Source organism: Penicillium subrubescens, assembly GCF_028828155.1.
Source record: "Penicillium subrubescens strain IBT 31985 chromosome Unknown utg000004l_segment0_segment0, whole genome shotgun sequence".
In the NCBI taxonomy this organism is placed as follows: domain Eukaryota; kingdom Fungi; phylum Ascomycota; class Eurotiomycetes; order Eurotiales; family Aspergillaceae; genus Penicillium; species Penicillium subrubescens.
In genome coordinates, this window is record NW_026643154.1 from 1,499,473 (window position 1) to 1,512,590 (window position 13,118).

General features: G+C 52.1%; 3 protein-coding genes across 3 annotated transcripts; all 3 read right to left on the reverse strand.

Annotated features, from left to right (window-relative positions):
- Positions 1–525: 525 nt before the first annotated feature.
- N7473_005644 (serine/threonine protein kinase) lies at positions 526–3,553 on the reverse strand (the record flags this gene model as incomplete). The annotated part of the gene is made up of 3 exons (XM_057151584.1): positions 2,863–3,553; positions 1,118–2,804; positions 526–1,088 (listed from the first exon to the last, which is right to left on the reverse strand). Exons 1-3 carry the CDS (start codon positions 3,535–3,537, stop codon positions 526–528), a joined length of 2,925 nt encoding a protein of 974 aa, XP_057009389.1. The 5' UTR covers positions 3,538–3,553.
- A 2,775-nt stretch (positions 3,554–6,328) lies between these two features.
- Positions 6,329–7,603, reverse strand: N7473_005645 (phytanoyl-CoA dioxygenase family protein; the record flags this gene model as incomplete). Its single annotated transcript, XM_057151585.1, has 1 exon — positions 6,329–7,603. The coding sequence occupies one exon, from the start codon at positions 7,601–7,603 to the stop codon at positions 6,329–6,331; it is 1,275 nt and encodes a 424-aa protein (XP_057009390.1).
- Positions 7,604–8,433: 830 nt separating this feature from the next.
- N7473_005646 (uncharacterized protein) lies at positions 8,434–10,539 on the reverse strand (the record flags this gene model as incomplete). Its single annotated transcript, XM_057151586.1, has 4 exons — positions 8,434–9,278; positions 9,336–9,924; positions 10,014–10,335; positions 10,466–10,539. The coding sequence occupies 4 exons, from the start codon at positions 10,537–10,539 to the stop codon at positions 8,434–8,436; spliced, it is 1,830 nt and encodes a 609-aa protein (XP_057009391.1).
- Between the last annotated feature and the right edge of the window lie 2,579 nt (positions 10,540–13,118).

Genomic DNA, 13,118 nt, shown 5'->3' on the forward strand with positions numbered 1-13,118 from the left:
CGAGTCACCCTTAGTCCTGGTCATTCTTAGTCTTGAAAATTCGGTGTCCGATTAGCTGATCCTTGTCGATTTCCACGTCCGGGCTGCTTCGAGGGAGAAAAACCTTGTCTATCTGCACACTTCACAGCGGCAGCTACTGTTAGACCAGTGGTCGTATGGATGCAAATATGCTTAGCTTGTGACTCAAAGTCTACATATCACCTACCAGCTACATTAAACGCAGAATAAATCCTCTGAAATATCATCCAAATCATCCATTAAGGCTGACTTGTAAAATAAAATAAAAAAGTGTAACTCAGATCAACCGATCAACCAGCCAAACAAGGCCTGTATCATACAACACAAAAAAAACCAAAGAAAATTTTGATAAACCCGGTAGGGAAATGAGAAGAAAAAAACCAAAATGAAAGTAAGACCCCATCTAGATATCAACACCCAACAATGAAAAAGAGATTTTATCAAAGAGAGAAATCGAAAGGAAAAAAGGACAATGCCGCATGCTAACATCAAATCTCACCTCCGCAATCAAGCTTCATGCTCACCACCATACGGATTCTTCCTACCAGTCCTAAACGCCGGCGCAGGCGCCTGCGGCTGCGGGGGCGAGTAGATAGATGGCGGGGAGACGGGGTCGTACCGATCCGGGACATCATACTGACTTGACGAAGCAGTCGCGCGATCAGGCGTGATTCCGTTCAGGGGCACGGAATCATAGGCGCCCTCGTGGCCGTAGTAGGACTGGGCGAAGGAGCCGATTTGGTGGGCACCCGGTTGGGGTTGGGAGGTGGGTGCGTGCGTGGTGGGTGGCTCGTAACGTGTGCTACCGCGGGAGCCTGGGGGAGCAGGGGTGTTGAGGATTGGCACGCCGCTGTGTGAGGGGGTCATGCCTGCTGCGACGGGGGAGAGGGGCGGGTGCATTGTGTCTTCGTCGTGGTAGGAGGCTCGTAGGCCGGCTTTGCGGTGGCCGGTTGAGAGGCCGCGTGAGACACCGGTGTTGCCGTCGTAGACGCTTAGCTGTTTGCCTTGGTTGGAGGTGTTGGTTGTGGTGCGGTAGAGATCGTCATTGGTATCGCGGCCGGGGTCGACGGCTGGGACGACGGGGGGCGGGCGTTCAGACGGTCTGCGATGGCGGCTTCGCGCTGGGTGGCGGCCATGGAGCCGCGGTGGGTGACGGAGCCGGAGGAACGGTTCTGCTCGAAGCCGGTGGTTTGCGCCTCGTAGTTCATCATACCGCTAGCAGCAGCGGCGGCAGCTGGGGTGAGACCGCCAGCTTTGCCATCTGCACCAGCACCAGCGCCGGCGTGAGCTGGCTTGTTGTCACCAGCACCAGGAGCACCATCAGCACCGTCCTTGTCATCACCGTCATCCTTGGACTCTTCCTCGGGAGCTGCGGCACCAGGAGCCCGGATAGGGACCTTGCGCATAGCCAGGACAAGAGCACACATGAACTTGGAGCGACGGGCAGCACGGACAGTCTCATTGGACCAATTAGACTTGTGACGAATATCAACATGGAGCTCGAGCTTGTCCATGTCACCCACGCCGACAACCTCGATATCAAGGTCAGGCTGGAAATCACGGCTGTTGGCCGGATCACGGACGAAGGTCTCCATCTCCTCACGCAGGGCCTGGATCTCAGCGAAGCTGGTATCAAAGCTCACAGATACAGTAAGTTGCTCATGCATGGCATTGGCACGGGTAAAGTTATCAATCCACAAACTGTTCAGAATGTTGTTGGGCACCTGGGTCATGCGGTGATCACCAACAGCGCGGAAGACACTGAACAGTAGGGAAATACGCTCGACGATGTAAGACTTATCACTGATATCGACACGGTCACCGATATCGAAGGGGTGCTTGACGAATAGGAAAATGCAAGAACCCAGGACTTCCTGGGCGGTAGTCGAGAAGACGAAACTCAGCGAGAGCAGGGAAGTAGCGCCGGCAGCGATGACGGTGCCGAAACCAGTAGTAACGAATGAAACAAATACCAAGACACCGACCACGAAGGCGACAGAGAGCAGCAGGTTATCCAGAACGTGGATGGCCTGGTCGACATCGTGCATGCTGTGGTTCAGCGACTTGCGCATACGACCGAACTCGCTAATCGTGAGGATCATCTCATCCAGACTGACGTCGCCATTGCCATCCTTGTCCAAAGCAGCAAAGCACTCTTCAGCTTCGGCCTCATGGTCAGGACCCAGAACTTCCACAATATCCTCTAGGAAGAGCGCATCACGGCCCTCGACCACAAACGACATCCAGATACGGCGAGCCAGCGCCGCGGCACATCGCTTGCGCTCGAGTGCTTCAACAACAATTGAGTGAGTGGCTTGCGGGTTAAACACTTGCTTTCCAGTAAGCTCCGAGGCAACATTACCAAAGGCCGCAGTCACCTTGTCACCAATCCGGCCGACATTGTGACCGACCTGGCGACCAACCTGCTGCATCATACGCAGGGGCATGATAGAGCTGCGCTTGCTAACCTTGCCATTAGACTGGGCCAGGAGCGAGTCGAAGATTATGGCGTCCTCGTCCTTGAACTCGGGGCAGTACATGGGGAACATGTTGCGGGAGGCCTCGAAGAGGAGACCAACCAGGAAGACATTGTGCTTGGACTGCTTGATCTTGGCATCGAATTGCTTGCGGTGGTAACTGATGGAGATGAGCTGAACGAGAGCTTTTTCACCGAGGAAAATGAGACTGCAGACGAGCAGGGCGAAGAGAATGTTCTTGACGCTCTTCTCCCAGGACTTGACACTGGTGTCCTCGCTGTCTTGCTTGCTGGGATTCAGAGTCATGATCTATGCAATAGATGGTTAGTTTCAGTAGTTCATCCCATGACAATGGATGCAGACATACCGGCAGGAAAGTAACCAAGGAGACAACCGACCACAACACAATCGTAATCGGAGTCTCCAAAGCCCGCAGGATAAGCGCATACTTGCGTGTACCCGAGCTAACAATACCACACAAGAACTGAAACACGTAGGGAATAAACTTGGCAAAGATCTTGCACACCCACAAGCTCACCCAAACGACCTCAATCCAAGTAAAAAACCAATAGATATGCACACCACCAATCTTCGCATCCGGCGCCACTGTCGCGCCGACAATAATCGGAATTGCAAATAACACGCCAATAGGAACGACGTAAATCATGTAACGAGTGACAATAGAAAAGTTGTAGATAGCCTGGTAGATACGGCCCATGCGATTGATTGAACCATCCTCCGGCGACTCAGAAGGTTTCCCCGTGGCCTCAGTGATATCTGTATCATGATGATGGCGACGACGACGGCCGGGGCCCTTCAAACCATCCTTCTCGTCACTCTCGAGACCATTGATAGGCACCGTTGAGCCAGCGTGCGAGCCCCATTTCCGGGCCCCGTTCTGACCGCGACTGGTCGTTTCGGTGAGAGGGATATCAATCGTCACGTCGTTCGGATTCGACATGGCGTCTTGTGGGAGGTCAGGAATTTGTTGAAACCGATGTGTCGACAATCGCTTCGGTGCGATCCCCAAGGCACCCTTCATCGCAAGAGAGAAAGAAAGCAAGCGGGGAACCGAGGGTAGGAAAGCCTTTTATGGGATGGAGCTGTAGATCGATGCTCAAGCTGGTTGGCCCGATTGAGTGTGAGTGGAGGAGGACTTGGTGGAGAAAACGCTGGGCTGGGCGAAGGAGAAAAAAACTCGGCCGTTTGGGGCGGTTTGGTAGTTGGAGATTGGCGGTTCGTTTCGTGTTTCTGAGACCAGACCAGACCCAGACCCGACTACACTACACTACACTACAGTAGTATAGTGCTGGATCGGTACTTGTTTCTGTGAGATCACCTTTTTTGCTCGCCTCCAGGGCCAGCAATTGAGAACCAGAATTGAGCTGAGACGGTCTTACGTAGCTGCTGGGCCTTTCGCTAAGATGTGGGTGCCGACCAGTGGTTGTGTCCAGGGTGGGTGGACGATGATCCTCCACTTTGTGTGTGCGCGAGCGCAAGATGTCGTAGGCTCGACGCGGTGGAGAATTGAGATCGGCGATGGCCGAGGCGAGGTAAGGGAAATTGAAATGAAAAAGAGTGTGATTAGACAGGTAACGGTTGGAGAAAAAATACCCAATTGTAAACCCTCCAACGAGTCGAGGGATCCGAGAAAATGGTTCGGGGATTTTTTTTTTTTAAGATTTGCTCCGGGATCAAAAAACGAAGTGTGGAGAGAAGAGAGAAAGAGAGACAGGGACCGAGAGCCTAGAGGAGTCCCTTTCAGCCCTTTGGGGCCCTGGTGCGCGCCATTTCAAGCCACCCAGTTTCACCAGCGTTACCAAATACCAACTGTGCACCAGTGTTTCCTCTTAAAAATGTGAGACGCGCTCATTCCTGTTGGGGCCTGGGCCACTAGCACACTGTAGTCCACTAGTCCATTACTGCCATGACAGCCGCATTCTTAATGAACTAACTCATCGTGATGAACTGGTGATTGTATTCTCCTTAGTCTAGACTCCATACTCCAGTAGTTCATCACCACTGCTAACTCACTCATTACATCTTCTATATATCATCTCCTATTCTATTTTTACTCTTCTCTTCTCTCCCTGTTCCTGATCCTGAATCCTTCCACTAATTCGTCCCAAATTTGCCTCCCCGTTTGGTAATCCCGTCGTGGCACCCATGGAAATGCAGGTCCACCCGTCTCCACCGGGTGTCCCAAAGTGATCATCCAATTATATCTTTAGATCTACAGCGGGGCCTGTGATTCCAGGGGCCCAATGCCAGGGGGAGTGGACAAATGAACAACTCAGATCCATGATGAGCATATCTTACAACAAGACAGACAAGAGATGGACTCGATAGGTCTAGACAGACATTGGGTTTATCTAAAACTATTACACCATAATGGCCAGAATATTCAGGCATAAATCTGGCAGAACTCAGCTTATTCAGCATGTGCCGACCTGCCCAGCCTCTATTCACTGCCGCAGGCAGTGGCCAAGTGTACACACGCACGACCATTTCAGTGTATGGGTTCTACCTCCAAGCGCTACTACGCCCATTCGTGCTCTGCTGGAATTTGAATCTAGTCGCGGCTTGTATACCAAGTAATTCCAGCCATTCAAAAGCCGCTACCGGACCGGCCATACTCATTGCATTGACTATATCGTCCGGCGTACCCGGCTAGATTGTAGTCTGAATCTACAAGATCATTTGAAAGGCACGGGGATATCCCAGGCATGGGCCACTGGAAAAGCGTAGCTCTGGTATTCTTTGTCCCTTCTGGCTGGGTCTTGATACGGATTTATTATGGGCTTTTGAACGGACTCGGCGCAACGATCAAGCCCTGTTCAATTAGAAGTCTGATTGTTTCACACTGATCGATACATATGTCGAGGGGTGCTATCGTAAGGACTTCAATCACATGGATGTTCATGGATGTCTGTTATCGATATTTTAGGTGGGCCTTCGCATCTCTATCTCTCTTCTAAGGTTGTTGATGGGAAGCAGTATTACCACTTCTCTATGCTTAGTAGTGGCGAACCCGAATGCGATTCAAGGATCCTATGCAATCGATGGGATGATATGTTAAGATAGGTTGTGGCGGCCTGTTAGTCGCGTTTTCTTGGTATCAGGCGTTGTCAGACTGCCTTCATTTACAATCTCTGGATGGAATCTCATGAAGGGCTATTCCCCTTTCTTCCTTTGCTCGTCAACATTCTCAGGCCAACACTCTCTTCCCTATTCAGCTGCAAATTAACATCCTTCTTCCAAAACACTTCTTTCAATACTTCAGGCCACAGCTCTCACACCAACACTCTCTCACCACAGCTCTCCCGGGGTGTTCTTGGCATGCCTGTTGAAGTCCTTCGGGACTACCATCAGTCATTTCAATCTGACTGGTCTCTTTGCTCCCAGTGACGTGACTTTATCAGAAACAAGCAGTATTTATAACTTTAGGTACATAGCAGAATGTCACAGGAAGAGACTGATAAAATTCCGAAATAACATGGGGGCATACGAGAGTGTTAGGAAACTCGTTGTTCTTTCCATCCGATGCAATAGTTGATGAGCAGCATCGTATCCCTAAGAACTCTGGGCGCACCCCCTGCGGCCTTAATTTATGCCTGATTTACTTCACTTTTGCTTAAGCCCGTCAGGACGGTCGTGCCTTCCAGCGCACCCAGACGCTCCCCACACGCGGAAGCGGATGGGTTGCAGCGTAGCGAAGGGCACGGTTAGTGTTGTGCGAATATCAAGATCCGATGAAACACCATATCCATTCCTCCAGCCCTATGTACATTACACCTCAACTGAACTACAGTACGAGTCCATCTATTTCCTCATCACGCCCTCGACTCCATCCTCATCCTCTCCAACGCCTCAACAACCTCCACCCCAGTCCATCCCCCCTCCAACCCCCTCACCAAAACATCCTGCTCACACTCCGGCGCCATCCTCCCCGGCGCAGGCGGTCTCCGATCCAAATTTGTCGGAAACGGATATCCCTCCCCCAGCGCCTGCACCAAAGCCCTCACCTCCCTCGCCTCACGGCCCCAAATACAGGGATCCAACCCCGAATCCGCAATCTTCTTGCCCGCCGCCTTATACTTATCAACCAGGAAATCCCAACAAGACGCCACGAGCGGAATCGCATCCACCGACTCCATAGGCTTCCCAAACGCAGAACTAATCTGCAACAAGTTCGCGACGCGTCGGAATCCGCCCGCGGAGGCGTCCATTATATTCGCGCCCGCAGCATGGAAAAGCGCCGGATTGAAAAATACCCCGTCGCCCAGTGAGAGCGGTAACGCGATATAGTTCTCTTGAAAGAAAGCCCGGAACTCAGGTCTTCGCCAGGCCATGTACCCCGGCGAATAAGTCTGACTAAACGGTAAAAAGCGCGTTGGTCCCGAAGCCAAAGGCATATCGGCATGCGCAACAGCGCCCTGCAAAGTGAGAAATTGCGAAGTCACCTGCGTCGCGGCAGGGAATCCCGCACAGGCATCACCGTCCATGAAACCCAGATGATAATCGCGGTGCGCTTCTTGCGCCGCACCACCGGGGTGCACGGCATTGACTTGTGTGGTGACGCGGTATGCCGAACCTAGCCAGGCATTGCAGACAGTGGCCAGCCAGGGATTGGCGTAGTATTCAGCGAACGAGGCTGGGTCTTCGAGGGCGTGTTTGGAGAAGGCGTTCCAGATACGGTCATTTGTGCCGCTGGCGGCGAAGTGGTCGCCCTTGGAGGTATTTGAGGCGCGTTCGCGTGCGATGATGCGGTCGAAGGCGGAGTTTGTGGCGGTTAGGATGGAGGCGTATTTGGTAGGTGTGTACATTCCTCGTAGGACGAAGACGCCTGGTCCGCTGTGGAGAATGTGGTGCCATTCATCTTGGAGGTGGGAGGTTGTTTCGGCTGTTAGGGGTTGTGCGTCGAGGGTTGTAATGTCGTAGATAGGGACGTTGTGGTCGAGTGCGCTGGCGAGTGGGTAGGTCGAGGTATCGATGGAGCGAGAGCAGATTTGTGTAAACTCTTCTAGTGAGATTGAAGACTCCTGGGTGAGCCGTGCGGGGATGTGTGTATGTCCATTCACTGCCATATTGTCAAATTGATCATTCATCGATCATGAGTTCGCGAATTGAGTAGCTGTCCAAGACTCTTAAGTAAATAACCGGCGGAATTCAATCTCCAGTGGCTCCATCGACAGGCGTCCCCGCATCGGCATCCAAGGCCGAGTGTCAGACCCGCATTTCTCTCCCACCAGCACAGTCCACGTTGTGCACAAAACACCCGAACTACAACTTTATCCGGAAATCGATTTCCGCGACCACACCAAGAAACAAAGACAGAGATAGAATCAAACAAGACAAATTACTTCTAGACATGGGTATCACAGCGAGCAAGCAGTATAAATACACGGTCTACCACAAGTCACTGAAAACAAAAAGAGCCAAATGCACAAGCCCCACGGACTTGATGACCAAGATGTATAGGACAGCCACGGCATGATAATCCCCGTATCCGTATTCCCAGGGGAGCTTCCAAACGCCAGTAGCCAGGAAAAGAGCCAATAGCCAATAAAAGAACAAGTCGAATCGCCACAAGAAGGCGCCAGCAAGAGGAGGTGACCAAAAAAGAAGAAGCAATTAACAAGGGGAAGCCGCACACACGTACACACACGAGAAAGGGCCAAGGTATCTCCAGATCAAATAGCTCATGCAAATAGCGAGAAGAAGGATGTGCTCAATAGTCGCCGTTCGTGCCTCATGCGTCATAAGAAAGCCTCGTAACCAAGGAGACTCAACCCCAATGGCGTCGAGATCAATCTATAGGATCCGTGAAGGATCTTTTCAGATGGTCTCAACGAGACCAGGGGAGATTGATATAACATAGGAAATTCGTGAAGTAGGGGCCAGCTGAGTTCAGCCATGCTCGATTAGGGAGAGTAAATCACGCATTCATCATGACAACTCCCAAATCCGAGGTGAGAACTGTATCGGAGGAAGTGAGCTCAGTAGAGAGCGTCGGTTCACTCAGAATGAGCTGATTCTCAGACATGGTCTCTACCAACGCGCTAGGCCGACCGGTGACAGTGAAGAGAACCTTGAACAGGAAGGTTGGGCTCGAACACTCGCTGTTGGCGGGCTGAGGCTGGTGACGCGTGTGGGTGAGAAGAACGCGGATCAACTCCCGTAGAGCGGCGTCGGTAGATGCATCGTGAATCGTGTCGATGCCGTCGATCACGCAGACGAGCAAGGGCGGTACGAAATGCAGCAGTGTGTCCACCAAGGCTAGAGCCGCCTTCCAACTGGAGATCGTACCATCAACCTGGCGAAATCGCTCGGCACTCAGATCAAGTAACGAGTCGCTGTCCACGACGGTAGGTAAACAATCGATTAGTTGGCGAATCAAGCTATATGTGAGGGCAATCAAACCCTGTTGGTGTGTAGTAAGGCCCTTCACGACTTTGTCTGGTAGGGTGCAAAAGTGGGCAATGACTGGAAGTCGCGCTCGGCGGGAAAAAGACACAAAACAGGCCGAGATTGAAGCCACGGGACTAGGATAGACGCTGGACGGGGTTCCCCCAACAGCAAGAGCCTGAGAACGTGGGTTGGTAACCCATTTTTGAAGAGTCGCGACCACGCTGCTTTCGACAGCTACTTGAACATCGGGGTCCAGGTCGGCGACCTGATCGTCGTTGTCAAAGAACCCTTCAAGATGTTTGGAAGCATTTTGAAGCTCCAAACGAGCAAGACGACGTTTGGACACACGTGACCATTCAAACGCAGAGGCCACTAAAGATGGTCCTAGATTAGTATAGTTGGACAACAGAGTATGACGGTACCACCTACCAAGATCAGGCGCGGCGGTGGTCATGCAGACGATCCCACTGTTATGCTCATTGACCGGGCGGAGCTGGTCATTGACAGCTTTCAGCATCTCCGTCAGCAGCTGGTCCCTCTGCCGTCGAATTCGAGCCCGCTCCTCGGCATCCTGCTGGATCTCCCAAATCAGGCGGCGTGTAATGGTGTTCTGCGCCGCTATCCGACGATCGGTTCCCTGCCGGCCCACCTGGCTCAGTTGAGATTCTTCCCAGAGAGCACGCGGACTATATGCCGCGTCGGATTTCTCGTCCATGTCCACGTCCATGGCGTCGGATGAGTCGGTGAGGGCCCGGGCCTGACGTTGAATGCAGCTGACGAGGTGATGAAATTCCGAGTACCCATCCTGGCTATGGCTCTTGAGCAGTTCGCACGTTGATCGTCGGATAAACCAATCAATGAACTCGGTCAGGAAGAAGAAGCACAGAGCGTATATTTTGGCGACGGGCATTAGATGGGTTGAGGGGATGAGAGGTTCAGAGGGTAGGTCCAGGGCGCTATGGATGTTCAGCAGAGCTGTGATTAGTGCCTCAATGACATGAGGGTAATGTGACGATGCCTGTGGATGACATTGATGATGGTTAGCAACGCCACTACTACTCTTCTCGCCTCGTGTCGCCATGAGGGGAGGGGAACCGTCCAACCCACCTTGATCACCGTCTGTAGCACGCTATAAAAGAGAGGGGCATGGAAGAGGTCGGCATCTGGCAGCACAGCCAACAAGGTTGCATGTGTTTCTAGTGTCGGTACAAATTTGTCGCAAAGGTCTAGGGCCTGGCCAAAGACCCGTTTACGAGGTTGAGATCTCCAAAGGGACTGCGTGTTTCGTATAAGGGCGACGAGATCGCCTACCGATGGGGCCCGGTCGCCCCGTTCGACTCGGTCGCCGGGCGGGAGATGGCGAACAAAGGTTTTCCAGGTCTGCGCGAGTTCGTTGTGTTCGACATCGAGATCGGCAATGACCGGGTTTCTATGAAGCCATGGGCAAATGGACGTTAGACGGGGTAAAGATTAAGGATGGGAGCCCCAGGAGTCACGGTTGGGGCGGGCATGTGAAGGGCTCAGAAATTATCGAAGCTCCGGGGGGAGGCCCAACGTACGAGGAGATCGGCTTCCTGTCAAAGCACCGCTCCCAGTCCCTGGTAAAGGACTCGATGGAAGAATCGGAGGGCATGGTGCGACGCCTATCGCGCCCGAACAGGCACCCCCAGAATCAAGGACGAGACCTTAGTAGGGCGGCGACAGGAGAATCAAGAGAGGGAGCGGGTGGGTGTGTCGGATGTGGTGAACAGGCTGGGGTAGGAGGAAGAAAGTTTGGCGACCAGGAGTTCCAGATGGGTTTGCTTAGGTTGGCGTGGTTCTCAGGCTGTCATGGGTGAAAGCGGGAGTGGATCGACTTTGGGAGTGGAGTGCCGATCGAAGGGGGGAAAGTTCGAGTTTCGAGGTTCTCGGAGGGTGTTCGTTGATGGTCGAGAGTTGAAACAACCATTCAGCGGAGGTTTAGGGAGGGAGGGGAAGGAAGGAGGAAAGATGAAGAGGACGGATGTAGCCGCTGAGAGGGGGGGGGGGGGGGGGGGGCAGATCAACCGACAGGCCAAAAAGCACAAAAGTCCGGGAGTCGGAATGAGGAAGAAGGTACGGAGAATTGTATGTGTAGAAAGGTAGAAATAAGTAGGAACAGTAGTATATACGAGCGGACACTAGGAACTGGGAAAAATTGGGAACTGGAACTGGAACTGGAACTGCAAGATGCTATTAATGGAAGACCCAAGAGGAGACCAGACTGGAGACTCTAGAAAGAGACTAGACTATTACAGATAGAGAGACAGAGAGACAGAGACTCCAGACAAAAGACAAAAGACAGAGCGAATCGACCAGACCAACCCAAATGTCCTTCTCTTTTTCCCTCTTCCTTTTTTCTTCTTCCTTTTTTTTTCCCTCTGGTGGTTTTGGGCCGATGAGAGCCTCGAACCTCCCCCACTTGGGCCTCCACAAATCACAAGGCTCCGCCCAAAAGCCCCGGCTGGACCTTTTTGACCCCCTTAGAGTAGAATGGCGTACAGAGTACAAAAGAGCCTGTAGATAATTTATTCTGTGTCTATCGCCTACTGTTTACTATTCTACACAATTCTCTATATGCTCTATAGTATTAGCTACTCATATCTCTTTCATACTTCCAGCTATATCATCCATTGAAATCACTATCCCCCACAGCTCCTCCACCTCGTCGGCGTAATCAATCATCAAATCTCCTCAAATCATCAAAACCTGAATGGGCTGCGCGCGTTTAAGGTTTAGGATGCCGCCCGGTTCGGGATGCGCCCTTTGCGCCTGTCTTTTCTTTTGCCGCCGCGGCCCATGCTCAACTGGAGTCGGGAGTGCCGTCCTGACTAGTGATTATTATACTGGGGAACAAGAAAGATGGGCCAGTTTATAAACGATGGAGACCGGCATAATATATGCTTCACATATACCACACATTACATGCTACAAGCTACATACTCCCATGCGATTACTCCTGTACTTTGTACAGGCTATATACTCCCGATCGAGATAAGAAGAGGGGGGAGACCCTCTCCGTATACGGCGACATACCTTCGTCCCCATAGCGCCCGGGTGGCTTCTCCCACCCAATCTGGCCCAGGACACCACCACTCATATCCGTGCGCACAAACAACAGACCTGCATGGATCGCCATCCCGTCCGGTCGCTCTCGCGCTTCAGCCTGTGGGGGATGGTCCGCAGATGAAGAAATCTCGATGAAGCCTGGGATGAAGGTTCAAGGTTTCGGGCTGGGAGGTTGATTGTGGACGAACTAGTTACTCATCAACTTACCTGCTTAATAACTTGAACCGCAGAAAGGAAGAATGTCTTAGTTTTGATGTCTTGACGGAAAAACTCATTCCTACCGCGGTTTAGTCCGTGAGATTAGTTGGCCATCATTAACTGGGGCTGTTATCATTGGTTAGGGCCATGTGGTTGACCAGGTGCTGTGTCTCAGGACTTTCAGCCAGGTGGCCTGAGGCTGTCAGGCTTGCTGAAGAGGGGGTTTCTCCGCGACCGGAGACCGAAGACGCGGGAGGAAGGGGGAAGAACGCCTGTTAAATAGTTGATCGCTTCGCTCGCAATCTGCAGAGGCTACCGATGTGACACGTCGGAGGTGGCTGTCACTCGTCACAAAAGAGGTGATAGCACTGAAACGCAACAACGAGCCCGAATGAAGATCATTGTTCTTCCATAGCCTATCAATCTGTGGATCTCCATCCTTTGATGATCCTCGATATTTCTCGCTAATGAACAATACCCTTGCATTATTCTGTTTCCTGTATGGCCTGAATATTGTATCTCTAGGCAAGGCGATCTCAAGTGGCCAGGTAGAGTCGTAGATCGATTCATTCGGTACATTTCGTCGTGAAACGCCATGATTTTGCACGATGACCATCTACCATGAGCCTCGTAGCCTACTATACTAAGCTGGATCGAAGCAAAGCTCCATATTCAGAATATGGCAGGTGTTGCGCATCCCATCTATCCTGTCGGGCACTTCTCGGAAAAACAAAGTCAAGCCTTCCCCCAAATGGGTTGCAAGCTGAATCACGACTGGTTGTCAATCACAGACAGCCTTGGGGTATGGTGGATCCTTTCGGTTCACAGACCCTTCCTAGGCTCCTTCTAGACGATCGGAAGTGGTGCCATGATATCAACGCCCAGGGCCTTCGATCGACACCCTGCAGGCGACTATTGGCGTGTATT